General features: G+C 33.4%; 2 protein-coding genes across 2 annotated transcripts; both read right to left on the bottom strand.

Moving 5' to 3' along the window:
• Positions 1 to 2,990: 2,990 nt before the first annotated feature.
• Positions 2,991 to 6,392, bottom strand: LOC115954440 (rop guanine nucleotide exchange factor 2). Its single transcript, XM_031072295.1, has 8 exons — positions 6,109 to 6,392; positions 5,362 to 5,718; positions 5,145 to 5,261; positions 4,897 to 5,051; positions 4,729 to 4,803; positions 4,334 to 4,624; positions 3,745 to 4,089; positions 2,991 to 3,325 (listed from the first exon to the last, which is right to left on the bottom strand). The coding sequence occupies exons 2-8, from the start codon at positions 5,675 to 5,677 to the stop codon at positions 3,206 to 3,208; spliced, it is 1,419 nt and encodes a 472-aa protein (XP_030928155.1). The 5' UTR covers positions 5,678 to 5,718; positions 6,109 to 6,392; the 3' UTR covers positions 2,991 to 3,205.
• Positions 6,393 to 11,467: 5,075 nt separating this feature from the next.
• On the bottom strand, positions 11,468 to 16,717 carry LOC115957928 (putative pentatricopeptide repeat-containing protein At3g01580). Its single transcript, XM_031076269.1, has 6 exons — positions 14,739 to 16,717; positions 13,309 to 13,440; positions 13,114 to 13,179; positions 12,886 to 13,024; positions 12,458 to 12,593; positions 11,468 to 11,686 (listed from the first exon to the last, which is right to left on the bottom strand). The coding sequence occupies exons 1-6, from the start codon at positions 16,591 to 16,593 to the stop codon at positions 11,534 to 11,536; spliced, it is 2,481 nt and encodes an 826-aa protein (XP_030932129.1). The 5' UTR covers positions 16,594 to 16,717; the 3' UTR covers positions 11,468 to 11,533.
• Between the last annotated feature and the right edge of the window lie 262 nt (positions 16,718 to 16,979).

Below are 16,979 nucleotides of genomic sequence, written 5' to 3' on the forward strand. Positions count from 1 at the left end.
GGCAATACTTACCAAGAAATTCTTTTGTAATAAAGTTCCTGAGGTGAAATTGTCTTTATTGCTCATTTTTGGTATGTAATCTCTTTTCTATTTGATTCTGTTTGTTTTTGGAACAATATATCTATGTTAATGTAGTGCATAGGATGATAGAACTCATGGCTCCACAGCCATACTGCTCTAAACTTTCATCCCCGAAACTTGGGAGCTGTTTCTTCTCTGAACTTCAGTCTGACCGGGTTCTGATGACACGTGCAGTTATCTAGTCTATAATTCTGTAGTGGAGTACATAATTAAACCAGTTCTTTTGCTTGGAGATTGTTGTTGGGTACTTTAGTGTTTTTTTATGGATTTCTATTCTTGCACATGAATCCGCAGCGAATAATTTGTTGCCTTTTTTTTAGGAAAATGCTTCACTTAATAGGGGAAAAAAAATAAAAATAAAAAACTATTTGAGTCCAATTGAAGTGCTCAAGACATTTCTAATCGGTGGGTTGATTTCTTCTGGGTTTAAAGGTGGAGATATGCCGTGGTAGTTTCATTTTAATTATTGTAATATGATGCTATGCATTTTTGATTGCACAGGAAAGAGCAATAGATTGTATTGCATTTGAAATTTTTAGCCTTTTTTTTAAAGAATGTTCTTGTGACCATCGTTCACTGTCATTGCAGTTGGTTGACACTGACAAATGAATAGTGTGTATGATTATGAAAGTTTTGCATGCCTTGTTGAATAAGTAATCTTATCAGAAAGAAGTGAGAACATTGTAAAATTTTTGTATGCAGAGTAAATTACTTAAGCAAGCTTTCCATACTCCTATTTTTTCTGCAGTCTTTTTGCTCCTTAGACTACTTATGGTTTGTTTGTTTGTTTGTTTTGTCACATGAGAATATTTGCTTGCCTGATCACAAATGTGTGCGCTGTGCTCCAGCGTTGAGGCACTCAATTCTTTTTAAAGTTGCATGGTCGAAAATTTTAATTGTGAAAAGAATTGGAAAATAACTTTGCAGGATACAACCAATTATGTGAGATATATATCCTTTTCCTCCTCTCCCTCCCTGTGGGCATGTGCAGCCTTTGTCTCACATTTATCTTAAGATTAACCTACGTCTGGGTTATAGAGAGGAGTCAGACCCATCCAATTCTTCTTGATGCGTCCATGTTGAAGAGTCACTTCCACTCTAGTCTAGTCCTCTTATTAAGTCCCTTTGGATTGACTTGCATTTCACAAAAGGTGTATTCACTACATTGGTAGCATTGTATCTTTCGTGTGTAATATGCCTTCCACTGGATGTGGAGTAAAATCTGATGATGACAGTTCATTTGGATGCAAACTATATAAGGTGCTTTCTAGTGCAAGAAAGCAGAAAATATTTTAAATTGGTAACTAGGCAGAGTTTTATCTGAAGTGATCTGATCAGTTGGAACTGAAGTATAACAAGAGCCTTGGGCTTAATGATTCATTTATCCTAAAATATGTAAGATGTGAATACTCGCCCCATAATTTTTATACTTGGTTATTTTAGCAGGGTAAGCTAATACGAGTGATAGAAATCGTATGGTATTATTTTTCAATACCATTTTCCCAACCAGGTTGGGTGAGAAAAGGCCGGAGGATGGAATTCTCTACTTGATGTGAATTATTCACTCGTGATTCCATAAAAATCAAATGTTCAATACTTCAATTATTGAATCCATTGGCAGATTTTCTAAATGATAGTATTGTGTTCATTCTAATTACATCCAGTCTGCATAATCCTAAGTGTAACATCTGTTTAAGTATGCATCGTATGATGTCCTTGAACTTTCTTAGTGAGAGCTCAAAAGATGGGTTTGGCGTCCATAAGCTCTGGACTCTGGAATGATTCATTGATTGATGTTTGAGAAAAGTAGTGGTAACCCACTTTCATATTTCTGTGTAATGTGAAGATAAGGTGCAATATTCTATTAGCTATTATAAGATACTATATTGCAAAAGTTGACTTCCAGTTATTGTTTCTCCTTTAAAAATGTCAAATTTGATCGTGAAGATCTCTCCAAAAAAATGAGTGAACGTGAAGAGTTGAGAAGCCTTAATTAGTTGTCATGGATTGCTAATATACAAAGTGCTTAAACTTATAATTGGTGCTGTTTTCCTGTTTTCATTTGTTTGGACAAATGGATTAGCAGAGAATTTTCAATGTTTCTATTTTATTATATGCTTCTGGTTATCATATACTTTGGATTAGTAGGATATTTCAATGAAATGTCCTACTTGAGAAGCTTGGGAATAAATAAATCTATCATGCAATTCTCAGTTAGATTCGGAGATATCATATCATTTCACGTGAATATTTTTGACAAAATTTCTGAGCTCCCTTTAGAGCATCAGGATTTAGATATGTACTGCTTTGGATGTAAATGAACCTGATGTGAAAATAAGGTGGGAAAAAAAAAGAAATGAAGAAGAGGTAATTATGTAATAAACCCCAGAAATCTGTCCTTGTATTAAATCCTGCAGTTTTAATTGTGTCAATTTCAATTTCAATTTTAATATTGTTGTAATCTGAACCCTTGTCGAGTCTTTGTTAACCAATTATTGTAAAAATTCATGTAAATTGTACTTCCACCTATTCGGGCACCAAAAATGTATAATATATATAATTTTAATGCTAAAATACCACTTGGTGTTTTCTTGATGGGTTATTTAGTGCAAAGATATTAAAAAAAAAAAAAAATCTCAAATGTACAATTTACTTCAGTTTTCATTATTTTTAATTAATTAATACAGGCATGCTAGGGACTAGAGGATCTAGATTGCAAAAGAAAAAAAAAAATTGAAATTATGGCATGGATGCTATTATATTTAAATATTCAGGATTTAATTTGAAAATACCTTAAAATTAAAAATCTCTAAAGGGATCTATATTATTCGGCCGTATTTTTATTTTGGATCTATAGCCTGGGATTTATGGACCTGCTAAATTTCTAGTTTGTTTTACAGGCGATAATGTACAAGTTAAGCTAAAATTCATTAAACAAATGTAAAAAAAAATGTTTTACGTATCACAGCTAACGATTCAAGTTCATGCACGTACAAGTAAACTTCCAAGGATCATACACTGTCTCTTCCTTCTTGGAAAGTTTGTAGCAAAAATAGTTGAGATGAACTGCCAGAGAAAAGCATGTATGTCTTCCACTTTGATGTTGGACCCATTTCTTATGGCTTTATTGTTCGTTTCTCATAGTTGTGTCTACATAAAGAACATCTTCAATCCAAGCCACAATGTTGAAAGCAAGACCTTCCAACACCCTTGAGTAGCTCTCTAGTATTGCTTTCCCCACGTCCTGCAAAAAGTAATTGCCTCTTTAAGCCTTTAATCATTGCTTGTGGTCCAATTCCTCAGGTGGTGTAAGTTATATTTTCTGACGAAAATTTAATCATGTTGTGGTCCAATTCCTTAGGTGGTGTAACTTATGTTTTCCGACAAAATTCAATCATGTGGTTGCATTGGCCAATAAACTACATGTTTGAATTAAATCGTCCTTAGAAAATATAATACTGTTTATGCTGCATTAGTCAATATAACCACGTGTTCGAATTTCATCAAGGAACATAGGCTACAACACTTGCTATGTAGCTGTGCCTAAGTTTTGCCCTAATCCAATTTCCATGAAGCATGCAAAATATGAACAAATGAGCATCGCATGGTTTGCTGTGATTCAAGGCTACTTTCATATGAATTTATAGATGGCCATAAACTTACCTTATTGCACTGAATCTTGCTTGTGTCCAAGGTTGTCTGTGACAGTTCAGGATACCTTTGCTTCAGGCAGAACAATAAACTGTCGGCCCTCTCTGCTAGGACATGATTTTTGTCACTCCGGTCTGTTTCAGCCATGAGATCCTTTACCAGGTCCCAAGATGATTTTGAATTGCTTAGACAAGCTTTACGCCTCCATGTGTACATGGAAGCTTCAACCCTGTCTGCAAGCTCTAGTGCTTCATGTTCTGATGTCATATTGAGACAGTCAAGAAGATGGTCGGGTGAGAATTGGTCTGCGGTACAGATATAGCGGTAAATTGAATCTCCTAGACACGCTTTTCCACTCTGTGTACAAATTGTTGTAGAAAATATTTTCAGAAGAAGAAATAGGTAAGTTGTGATCAATATATAGAATGAACTTCTGTTCCAATATTCATTCTTGCACTTAACATGTTATTACTTCTATGTTCTGTCCCATATTTTTTTTAAATTAGACACTTAGAAAGTTCTATAAAATAATTTAAGAAATAATTCCCAAATCAATTAACCAATTACTTCCCAATATGTAGGATCTGCTAAGAGGGCTAACCTTTGGAAGAGTTGCCAGGTATGTGTCTGGGATTTCCATCTCAGCAAGAATAGTACTATTGATGGCCATGGCAGCTTTGTGAATTTGATTAGCACAGTCACGTTTGTGCTGCAAATGCTTCCTTGCCTTCTCAGAGAGGCCACGTGGATCTACACATGGAACAGGCAACCACCATTTCTCTTCTTTCCTCTGAGTAACCTTTCGAAATGAGCCTGTACGAATTGAATTCCCTGACATGCTCCCTTGTTTTGCATACCAGAATTCTGTATCTTCGAAACTATCCAGTATTTCCTGTCAAAGAAAGAAAAATTTATGTTTTCGTATGCGATCCCTAAGAGAAAGCAGCATTCCTCTGAGAAAAGAGTGCAGCTTTTAGCAAATAAAGGTTGTCTTACTATGAGCATCATGTCAAGCTTTTGCAATGCAGGAAGGTTAATATAAATATCTGATCTTGGTGTACTCGCCATCACCTAAAAGACATCATAAACTTATATTAAAAAGAAAACAAAAAAAAAAAAAAAAAAAAAAACAAAAGGGTCAGATATGTATCTAAAGATTTTCACCTCCACAGTTGTCCCATCATCTAAATCTTGCAAGATTGGGCTAAATTCTACTATGAAATCACACACAGATAATAGACAATCCATTTCTCTTTTCCATAAAGCCTTCTTCTCAAGATTCAGAGGTTCTAGCCTCAAATTTTGTCCAAATACAGTAGCTGCAAAAGATCACAAAGATGTGTGATTATATTGAAATATATAAAGCATAGACACTCTACATTAGTCTTTTCAATTTGTTACAAAAGAAATACCATAGAGGTTGGTTATGGAATTTGAGATGGTAACTGCAGTTGTGACACCTTTCCCACTTCCAGACATGTCTTCCCCCAACAAAAGCTTTGCAAATCTTTCCTTCATCATTTCAAGCTCTGCCAAGAATTTCACAAAGATTTAGCAAACAAGGATTGCTTTTGCATTTCTAGCATGTATAGAGAATCAAATATCTAAAATGAGACTATGCCAACTCACCTAAATCAGTAGATTCATGATCATCAAGTTTATCGTCGAGAGTTTTCTTCTTGGGTTTCATGCCTAGTCTGGTAAGGGATCTGGATTTGGCTACCGGCCATCGAGAAGGAGAAGGTTCACTTGAAAAGCTATTGTTGTCATCTGTTTGCTCTGAGAAGGCTGAGGTCTCAGAATTAGTTCTGCAATAAGCATAAGGACTGCCACTCAGTGTCGAACGCCCTGGAGTTTCTGAGGTTGAATGATCATTTTGATCCACTGAAGAAAGTGAAGGTTGATAACCCAAATCATAATCATCTGTATTAGACAGTGTATCCATTTGAGCTTTTACAACTTATGGTCTAATTACTCAAACCTGCACTGCACACAATCATGAAAGTGTCACAAATTGGGTTGGTGCGCTCTAAATTTCAGAACTCCATCACCACTATCAGAAAGAAATAGCAATTTGGTGGGACTCTGATTAAAAAGATGGACCCGGGAATGGACTTAAATTGTACAGCTTATAGAGTTAAAAAGTACGAATCTTTTTCTTTTTTTTCTTTCTTTCTTGGAACAAAAAGCAAAAGAGGTTTATGAGCTGTTGTTATTGTTGTCAGAAATGGAAAATAATTCACTGAATATATGCACTAAAGCTTTAGCTATAAAGCAATGTTATGGCAAAATTTTCAAGAGGTTATAAACTGGAATTTAAAAATTGAAAGGCAACGGTTAGCTAAAGAACAACGGTCTAATATTCTTTCATGTTACCTTTATTAGCAAGATTTGAATTTAAAACTGTTGAGAAGCAAGCTGAGTAACGTTTGAAACAGTTCCCTCCTAAGTATTTGCAATCTTTATGCCATGAAAATCTTTTCTTTCCTAAAGAATAGCTTTCTTTGAGAAAAAGAAATCCCATATCACCATGATCTTAGAAAATATGAACAAGAATATTTGGCACTGAAATCTTGCAGTTGACCTTACTTTGATAGTAGTATGAGAGACCCAGTTGCAAGAATGGCTAAATTTTAGCAATAGATTTAGAGAAAGAATGGCTTGGTGATTGCAAAAATATAATAGGACATGCAATATGTGACTTATTAGTTGGACACCAATATTATATATATGGTTTTTTTTTCTCTTTTATTTTTTGGGTGAAGGAAGAAATAAGAATATATAATGGGTCGGTTGGGCTTTCTTGTGTGGTGGTGAAAACGTGGCTTTTGCATATAAGCTAGCTAGATCCGAACCACTTGATGCCCAAACATTCCAAGGTAACTGGATTTGAAAGCTTGACACATTGCCAAAGATAAAACACTTTCTTTGGTTATGTTTCCACAATAGCATTCCAGTTAAGAAAGTCCTTGAATCAAGGGGGTATCATTCAAGATGTTTGCTGCCCCTTATGTAGAAATCATGAGGAGTCTATCTTACACACTCAAGCATCCGTAGCAAATGTTGTAAAAATTATGCCATTTTACCACATCAAAGACTTACTTTATTATTTTACTACATCATTTTACAACATCCCATTTATCAGATATTCTATCATTCAATTCTATACATTAAAATAATATTTACTATACATTAAAATAATATATTATCTCATTCCCATTATCATCCACAACAGCCACAACATCAAAGTCCAATAAAATAATAATTTTTGGTTTACCACATCTGTCCGTACCATTGCAAATTTGCAATGATACAAACACAAATGGTATAATTTTACAACATTTGCAATATCTGATGAGGGCTGATTTTCCTGTTTGGTGTGGGATATGTGCCAAATATTTAGCATTTGGCACATATCCCACATCTACTGTGGGTGCTCACTGCCCAATTGCTATGGATTTTTGGCAAAAGTTTCGAACTCCCCAAAGCATGTCTAACTTCATGCATCTAAGCTTAACTGATTGGTTGAGCACAAACTGTTTGGACAGTAAGCTGAACCGAATCAATGGAATTTCTTGGTCCATTATTTTTCCTCTGGCTGTGTGGAATTTGTGGAAATATAGAAATTGCATGGTTTTCCAAAACTCTCCTTTAAATCTAAGCCTCCATTCCCTTTGTATGAAAGTTGCCACCGAATATTTTTATTGTGTGGGAAAAGGGCCGGCTTCCAAAAGGCATTCTATCATTCCGATTTGTTGGGATAAGCCACAAGAGGGGTGGTTTAAACTCAATTCAGATGGTGCTTCCTTGGGTAATCCAGGGAAGGCAAGGGGGGAGGGCTCATACGTGACTCCTGTGGCAGATGGATTAAAGGATATATGAGATATATTGGTATCAGTACAAGCATTATTGCTGAATTCTGGGCTCTTAGGGATGGTCTCACGCTTGCCTCACAGCTAGGAATCACACACTTGGCCGTGGAGTTGGATGCCAAGGTGGTTGTGGACCTTATTCTCTCAAGGAAAACCCCTAACAGCTCATATACATCACTCCTAAATGACTGTAGGTACTTACTCGGGCAGTTTCAGTGGACCGTGATCAAGCATGTGTTTAGGGAGGCTAATAGAGGAGCAGACAACCTTTGCTAAAGGAGCTTGTTCCTTAACTTCTGATTTTGTTGTACTCGATGTTCCCCCTAACTCTGAACTAAATGTTATTGTAAATTCTGATGCAAATGGTTTGTACTCCTTAAGGCTTATAGCCAACACTTTACCTTTTGTGGCTAGCTAATATATCTATTTCCTCTGTTGACAAAAAAAAAAAAATTCAACATATAAATTATTTAATTGCAATTATTAATGGAAAATTATGAAAAAAAAAAAATCCAATTGTAGATGTGACCTATGGAGGAACTAGACACATCAGTCTTGAATTCATCAATTTAAGAATTTGTATGCCTTTGTGCAAAAATTATCAGTCAATTGTGGCCATCCTATCTAGCAGTTAAGGACGTGAAATTATTGCTCACTAAGGGCACTCGTTAGCATGATCCTTTAAAAATTGTACATTCAAATTACAACTGTACTTTATTTTTTAAACCCAACAAATCAATAAAAATACAATAACTCTAGTCACCAAAAATTTCACGCCCTTAACTGCCAAATAGGATGGCCATAATTGACTGATAATTTTTGCACAAAGGCATACAAATTCTTAAATTGATGAATTCAAGACTGATGTGTCTAGTTCCTCCACTGGTCACATCTACAAATGGATTTTTTTTTTCAATAATTTTCCATTAATAATTGCAATTAAAGGGTCATGCTAACGAGTGCTTTTAGGACACTAGTTAAGAATCCAGTTAAAAAAAAGTTTTTATGAGAAAAAAAAAATTAATGTTTTGACAGCTTTTTCATTTCCCATAAAAGTGATGTCAAAACTTTCTTTAACTGAATTCTTAACCGGTGCCCTAAAGGCACTTGTTAGCATTTCCCATTTTTAAAAACAGTACATAAGTTTTGGCAAACGAAGCCTTAAGATAAACTAATATACTTATTATACTCACTTTAGTTGTTTTTTATTTCTTTCTTAAAAAAAAAGTGGTTTTTTATTTTTATTTTTATAAATTATAGAAATGATAGGATTCAAATTTATAGTATTGCTCTGTGATTGTTTATTACTTATTTTGCATGTGATATAAGACAAGTAGACAACAATGGCGTTATTTTTTTTTTCTTAAAGCCGAAAATAAGTTTTTGAAAAAAAAAAGAAAAAATCACTTCCCGAATATTATGGCCTTTATGGGGGAGTCATGTCATATTAATGTGAATGACAACATGGCAAATGAATACCTGGGAAAGTAACACTAATTTTGTGATGTCTCAACCACTTCACTTAATTAGAAGTTGAAAGTTGAAATCTTTATTAGCTTTTTAAAGTGGATTCAATTATGTTAGCAATGTCAAGAGCACTATAATTAAATTGAGACTCTCTTCTCTAATATTTTTAACGAGATGTTCAAGGTTTAAGAGTTGATTTAGTGGTTTTTAAGGCTTCGTGATATCCATAAGATTTCAAATTTGAAACTTTTTGCCAGTATTTTGGGGTCACCTTTATAGAATTTCTCTCTGTAATAACCCGGTACTTATGAAACGAGAGAATTGCATACACCGGAAGAAAATTCAGAACACTCTCATTTGTAAAAAAAAAAAATTATCAAAAAATAATGTTGAGATTCGGAGTAAGTCACAGTGTAATGGATCATCCATATTTATTATAATTACATGACTCCTAATCTGCATGTGAACCACACGAACATAAAAATCAGATGATGACAGAGTTTTAAGGACGCCAACTGAAAGACTTCCCTTTTAACAAGTTAATAATTACATTTAATTTGTTTTCTGATTCCCAGTGTTTGTTGGCCCACAATGAGTCAACTTGGAATTAAACATGGCAACATTATTATAATTTATAAATACAATAGCAATTTAGGACTTAGAATATCATGAATTATTAATACCTAAAAGCAAAACCCTTTCTTTTTTCTTTTTTTGAAGGAAACCTAAAACCCATTTGAGTTGTCAAAACTCTCAAAATTTAATTGATCCTAAAATTAGGGAAGAAAAAAGGGAAAAGAATCAGGATCAAAATATCATGTTTAGGAATTTCTTTTTTGTTTTTTGTTTTTGTTTTGGCTTTTGAGAGAATAATGTTTAGGAAATTTAATATGATGCAATTGAGCTAGCAGCTTGGTCGGAGGTTGGCTTAGAAAGCATTTCATCCTTTAAAAATGAAATTTTGACAAATTCTTAGCTTAATTTGTTTGAGATACAAATAAATTAGTGATTATTAGAAACAAATTAATGTTATCTAGCTGTTGAACAATTTTTTATTTTTTTATTTTTATCGAATTAGGTCGTAAAATAGACGTGCATCCCATTTCTCAGGCTTCTGACTCCTTGTCGGTTGGCTCCTAAAATGTGATAAGGGTACATGGAATTAAGGACTTTCTTATACTAATTAATAAGTTGAGGTCAAAGTTTCTTTATAAAGAAATGCATGTACCTCTTCTCCTCAAAATAAATAAATAAATTTCCATTAAAAAATCAAATAAATAAAAATGCATGTACCTCTTGAGTCTCTTATTCTAAGCCTCTACAGAACAATATGCCAGTTATTAAAAGAAGTTGTCAACTAGCCTATGGCCTGATTGGCCAAAGAAGAATTTAAAATAAAATTCATTTATTCTATAAAATTTCAGTTAATTCAACTGGTAAAATTTTATATATAGTAAGTTGCTTCTCTAATTGATGTCATCATTGTCCTTGTCCAAAAGAGTTTTGATTCTAGGAATTCCAAATTTCTTTTGGATTTGTGCAAATCCTTAAAGATGGCATGCAGTCGATTAGCTATAGATTAAAAAAAAAAAAATTTGAAATGAAAACAAACATTTGTTGATAGATTTTTCAAAATATTTTTAACCAAAAATGTTTTTAGGTTGGAAGCGTAATAAATAATTTTTTTTTTTTTTATATATCAATAGATGAGAGTGGAGGATTTGAACCTTATATGTCTCCATTAAAAATATCAGGAGATGCCAATTAGGGTTTTTTTTTTTTTTTTTTATGAGAAAGGAGATGTTAATTAGTTGAATTACAAGACTCTTCGCTTCAGAAATAATTTTTTAAAATAAGTTGAGTGTTCTAACTTCTAAGAGCACCAAAAAATACCACTCAATTAGGGAACTTTTTAATTATTTTGAGAACATAAAAGAAATGATATTGGGATTTATGAAGGAAAAAAAAAACGAAATATAAAAGTAAAATTGCCAGACTAGGACTGACTAAAATAAAGAAAGGATAAGCAAAGGCCAAAACAATCTAAGAAGAAAATAAAGAAAATATTAAGAGATTTTTCATAGGAAAAATAAAATAAAATAAAATAAAACTAAGACAGTAGAAATAATGAAGGAGCAGCTAATAAAATTAAAAAAAAAAACTAAAAGTAAAAAGCTTAAGAAAGATTCAATCATCTTATACCCAAAAAAAATTCTAAGACTTTAATGTAGAATGCTGATTAATATCATAAGTAGATATTAATATAGATACTATACATTCCATAGAATATCAGTTTGACCATTTGATTCATAACTCGAATGAAGTGACCAAAATTTTTTTTTTTGATAGAAAAAAAGAAGAAGAAGAAGCAAAAATAATAATAATAATAACTCCATAATATTGGTTCCACCAGAAATTAAAGTCCCTATCATCTATATTATTGATTAGGATTTATGATCCACCTAATTTTCCTTCTGCTTATTTTCGGAGTGATCACTTTGTTTACAGGAAAATAAGGAACTCCACCATAATTTCACAAACGCACTACATATTGATTTTCTTGGTTCCTTCTCCTCTGCAATGTACTCTCTTGTCTTTATTACATGCCCTTCTTTCTGCAAAGTAGTAATTGTATTCTGTTTAGCATTTTAATAAACCACTAGTGCTTAAACATAAAGAATTTTGATATTATAGATTTGAAATAACATTTTACGCCTAATCATTTCAAATGTACATATTAATAAAATTCTAACCCACCTATAAATTTATCAATAGAAAAAATTACGGTAAAAAATTATTTTCGTCACTAAATTTTATCAAAATTTTGTATTTTATCTCTGAACTTAAAAAAAAAAAAAAATCATCTTTCAATTATTGAAAAGTTCGTTTTTTTTTTACCCTCAACTATTGAAAATGTTTTACTTTCTGTATTTGAACTTAAAAAAAAAAAATTTTAATCCGTAAACTGTTGAAAATAGTTTTTATTTTTAATTTTTTTTTAAGTTTAGGGACAAAAACAAACTTTTGGTAAAATTTGGAGACCAAAATAATATTTTAGCCAAAAAAAAAAAAAATCATTTCATATGCTATTTAGGTTATATAAATCTAAAAGGTGAAATTCAAATCCTCATCTTTAAATACATCCATCCAAATGAACCATAGAATTATAAGAATTTTTTTTTTCCACAATATTTTTATAACACTTTCAAAATAAATTTTAGGTGATAAGTTGTTACTAACTGTTACTGGTGGACAAAAAAATAATTTTATTGGTAAGTTCAAATTAGAACCCGTAACAACTTTTCACTTGAAATTTGTTGTAAAAGTGTTGTAAAATATGACTTTTCTCTACAATTATACTCGACTTTCTCTCTAACCATTCTTACATTTGCAATGAACTTAAACCCAATTTTTATTTGGCCTCTGTAGGTGTCATCTTCAAGCACCACATTATATGGAGCCGGTTTTACTTCTAGGAAAGCTCTGTCACTTCCCTCTGTAATTATTCCACCAAGGTGAATTCTGCATTTCAAAATTGATTAGTTTAAATAAGGCAAAACAGTATTAGTAAATAAAATATTTATTAGTAATAAATTTGAGAGATTTAGTACTCTGTTAGTTATGTTATATATCATGCCTATGCACATGTTTGCAACACATTCTCAATGTATGTGCCATTTGGGAGCAACAAGAACTAGAAGACAGAAAATATAGTAGAACAAAATTTTCTATATTAGTTAGGCTGATAAAAGGTTTAATGCATTAGAGTAATTTCTAATATAAATCTCACAAGCCTAAAGGAAAAGGGCATTACATGGTTTCGCCAACAAAGCCACCATCACTGAGGAATTCTGTGTTCATAATTTTGAACTTCAGATGGGTCAATCTTTTCCAATCAGACAATGGGCGTTCAAATGTGAATTTCTCATTCCACCAAGCCTTATCATCTTCACCTGCACAGCAAAACTTGGTCACTAGGTCATCATATTAGCATTGGGAGTCCCTGATTTAGCAATTGGAAAAGACCAGCATGAGGTAAAACCTGATGACACTTTGCTTCTATGTACGTGAGTTCCACATTCTATGATAACGTAGTAGGCTGGTGTTCCTATCACAGTATAATCCAATTCACTATGTTAAACAGGTCCAATTGGTTCAACTTCAACAATCAACATATGAAAATTCATGAGAATATAAAAACACAACTTTTTTCACAGAAAATGAAAAGAAAGTATACCAACAAGATTTGTGTGTGTAATGCCTTCAGCATTAACAAGAATTATTTCAAGGATCCCTCCTTCCATGTGTGTATGGAGGCATGTGACATTCGCAGACAGAGCATTAGATTCCACGAAAAAGAGTTTATGATGTTATATTTTGAAAAGAAAATTGATGGTGGCAGTTTCATAAGTTCATTTACTACATTAATTACTTCACTAGATGGGTGTTTTGGATGTCATACATTAAAAAAAAAAACCATAAACGTTCAAAGAAATCTGTAATCAATGTAATTGTGAAGTGTAACTACATAATCAATGCATCGTAGAGTTACATACTAGAATTTTAAACTTGAATACGTTTCAACTTTTAACCTTCAATCAATTTAAATCACTAGGAATGTCAATTTGAATTAAATACAATTATTATCATTAAAGAATTACAAATACAATCGCTCTCAATAATGGATGCAAGTGCATCATCTGAAAAAGCAATTAGCCACAACTTTTTAACAAGAATTTGTGAATTATGTGTTATGGTCAAGCTAATTATCACAAATATGATCTACAGTCTAAAACAACTAGGACATTATTCTTTTTATTATTGAACATTGTCACAACTTAGCAAGTGTTGGATATACACATGTAAGTGAAGTCTTACATTGAATAATGATGAAAAGAATAAGTAATTAATATAACATAATTAAGCACATATCCATTGGATTTAAACATTTTGGGTTAAAGTGTGTCTTTATATCTTATATTAATTATTTAAGGAAGCTCTCTAAGACGTTTATCTCTTTTATCTACAATAAGTATAACTAGTGACTTTATGCCTCTCGTATCAACATGTGGAAGAACCCAAGAAAACCTTGCTTTGGATTCTCGTGACTAGATAGCTAACAATTAATTGTCTTTGAAAGTTTGTACATAATTTATGATGATCAATTTTATTTTTATTTTTTGTATATATATAAAAAATAAAATAAAAAATAAAAAAAACCTCTAAATTATTCAGAGATAAAGGGACTAATGGTAGAAAAAGGACATAGAAATGAAAAGGATCCTTTAACAGACAATTATTTCAAATAAATGATTTTCACCAATTTTTCTTTGATGTTATTAAAAAAATTGCAATAATTGTGGATAAATTGGCTGCTATCTTGCAATGTCGCCCTTCAGTTCAACGCTTATTGAATGTGGTTGATTGAATTTTAAATGTTTATTGCCAACATTGTACAAGATCTAAATAAGCTCAATGCATTTGTTTGCATTTGCAGGTAGCATTGAATATGATAAGTAAACGGCAACGTTGTAGGCTGTGAAAATAACTCCATCCTTAAATATCCTGCTTGTAGGAAATAATCGATCTAAACATTTGTTCATCTACTGAATTTGAAGCAATCATGGTACTCCTTAAGTTGTCCTTGACCCTTCTCATAAGTCATATCCACTAATTTAGCCAGCCTCTCCACATCTTCCCATCTACCCTGCTCTGCATACAAGTCTGATAAATACACATAATGGCTAGTATTATGTGGGTCCAATGCAACAAGTTGTTCAACCACAAACTCTGCAATCTCAATAGACCCGTGTGTTAATCTACAACACCCAAGAAGAACTCCCCAAATTCTTTTATCAGGCTTCACCGGCATTTTTCTTACAAATTCAAGTGCTTCTTCTATCTTTCCATGTCGACTCAGCAAATCCACCATGCAAGCATAGTGTGGAAGTTTGGGAGTAATGCCATACTTAGGTTCCATAGAATGAAACCAGCTCCAACCTTCATATTCTAGCCCACATTGACTACAAGCAGATAATACAGAAATAAAGACAATGTCATTGGGTTTTACCCCACAATCCAACATGTTCGAGAATGTTTTTAGTGCCTCAGGTCCACGCCCATTCATCCCGTACCCTTTGATCATTGAACTCCAACATATTAAATCTTTGGTGGGAATTTCATCAAAAAGAGCCTTTCCTTGCTTTATCCTTCCCAACCTGCAGTATAAGTCAATGAGGGCTGAAGTTAAATATGCATTCAATGTGTACCCAGCTTTTATAACGTGAGCATGGATGCTTTCCCCAAGCTCTTGAGAACCAATTGGGGAACATGCTTGTAATAAACTGACAATAGTAATCTCGTTGGGCTTCTCGTTCATTGATTGCATCTGGTTAAGTGTATTGAAAGCATTATGGGGATTCCTGCCTTGAGCATAAGCTGAAATCATTGCACTCCAAGCTATAAGGTCTTTGTGATTGAGCTGATCAAATATAGTCCTAGCGGACTCCTCCTCACCAAATTTACTGTACATTTTTATAAGTACAGTTCCAACTGAAACAAAAGCCAAGAAACCCCGTTTTAGAATGTAACAATGAAATGCCAGCCCAAATTTATGTTCTTCTGCCTTTGAGGATGCCATAACTATATCCCTGACAATGGGTTCATTCGGTTCAAAGCAAGATAATTGCATCTTTAAGAAAATAGACAATGCCTTTTTTGGACGCTCATTCTCAATACACCCACGAATTATAGTCCTCCATGATATTGTGTCCCTCTTCCATATATCCTTAAAAACTCGAATTGATGCCTCAAGATTCCTACATTTTGCATACATATCTACAAGTGAATTCTGAACACTTCTAAGACAATAAAACACACTTTTTATTGAAAACCCATGTATCTCTTTGCCTAAAGACAAGACACCAAGATCAGCACAAGCAGGTAGAATGCTTACAATGCTCACATGGTTTGGCTGCACACCATGACATTGCATATCCCTGAAAAACTCCAATGCCTCAAAGTACTGCTTATTTCTCACACATGCTGAAACCATTGCACTCCATAAAACTACATCCTTACTAGGTATCTGATGAAATAACTTCGACACAATTCCCATATCATACAAGGAATAACAACCAAGAAGAGCCGTTAGCACCGACACTTCTGATTCAAACCCCATTTTGATCACCAAAGCATGAACTACCCACATCATACCCTCCCAATCCAATGCACCAACAGCCCGTATTACGCTTAATACCGTCACGTAATTCGGCCTTTCTTCATTCTCAAGCATCTTTTTGAACAGCTCTACAGCTTCATTTGGCTGGTTTTTCCTCACCAAACCGGATATCTTAGATGTCCAAGATACTACATTCTCTCTTTGAGCATAAAAACCAACTGGGTCTTCATAAGTATTGTGCAAAGAACTATAGTTTACGCAATGTATGGAGTTTCTCAAACAAATGTGCCTGTGGGTAATTTTTTCAAACAGTTTGAGTGCATTCCGAGGATGAGTAAACATTAGATAGAGAACTAACGAGTTTTAGGGTGTGAATTTATCTATGAGAAAAATGAGGGTTTATGCTTGTGGGAACGAAAGAGTAACTGAGTGAGTAAGTTCTGCGTGTGTGTGTGAGAGAGAGAGAGAGAGAGACTCCCTCTGTTTTTCAAACTATAGTTTAATTGCACCAAGATCTTAAAGCGGAGTGTCGTATTACACAAAAACTATACGACGTGTCGTATACTATGCCTGAGGGGGAGATAAGAACGGTGTGTCGTATTCCTAATTCAAAAAATACAAGATTCGAGGTAGTAGAATTTTAAACGATGGGGATAGAATCAAAGTAGTGGTGGGCTAAAGAGTACACTGATAATGTCAATTTGTGTGCTAATGTCTGCCACTTTTGG

Source organism: Quercus lobata, chromosome 8 (assembly GCF_001633185.2).
Source record: "Quercus lobata isolate SW786 chromosome 8, ValleyOak3.0 Primary Assembly, whole genome shotgun sequence".
NCBI lineage: Eukaryota > Viridiplantae > Streptophyta > Magnoliopsida > Fagales > Fagaceae > Quercus > Quercus lobata.

Bases quoted from the DNA above. Each gene is read 5' to 3' on its own strand.
- LOC115954440 (XM_031072295.1), bottom strand. From the start codon at position 5,677: ATGGATACACTGTCTAATACAGATGATTATGATTTGGGTTATCAACCT. The intron at 5,262-5,361 runs GTGAGTTGGCAT...AATTCTTGGCAG, and splicing joins TCATGAATCTACTGATTTAG to AGCTTGAAATGATGAAGGAA. The intron at 4,625-4,728 runs GTAAGACAACCT...TTTCTTTGACAG, and splicing joins AGCTTGACATGATGCTCATA to GAAATACTGGATAGTTTCGA.
- LOC115957928 (XM_031076269.1), bottom strand. From the start codon at position 16,593: ATGTTTACTCATCCTCGGAATGCACTCAAACTGTTTGAAAAAATTACC. The intron at 13,180-13,308 runs GTATACTTTCTT...ATACTGTGATAG, and splicing joins TACACACACAAATCTTGTTG to GAACACCAGCCTACTACGTT. The intron at 11,687-12,457 runs GTAAGAATGGTT...ACTACTTTGCAG, and splicing joins GGTTTAAGTTCATTGCAAAT to AAAGAAGGGCATGTAATAAA.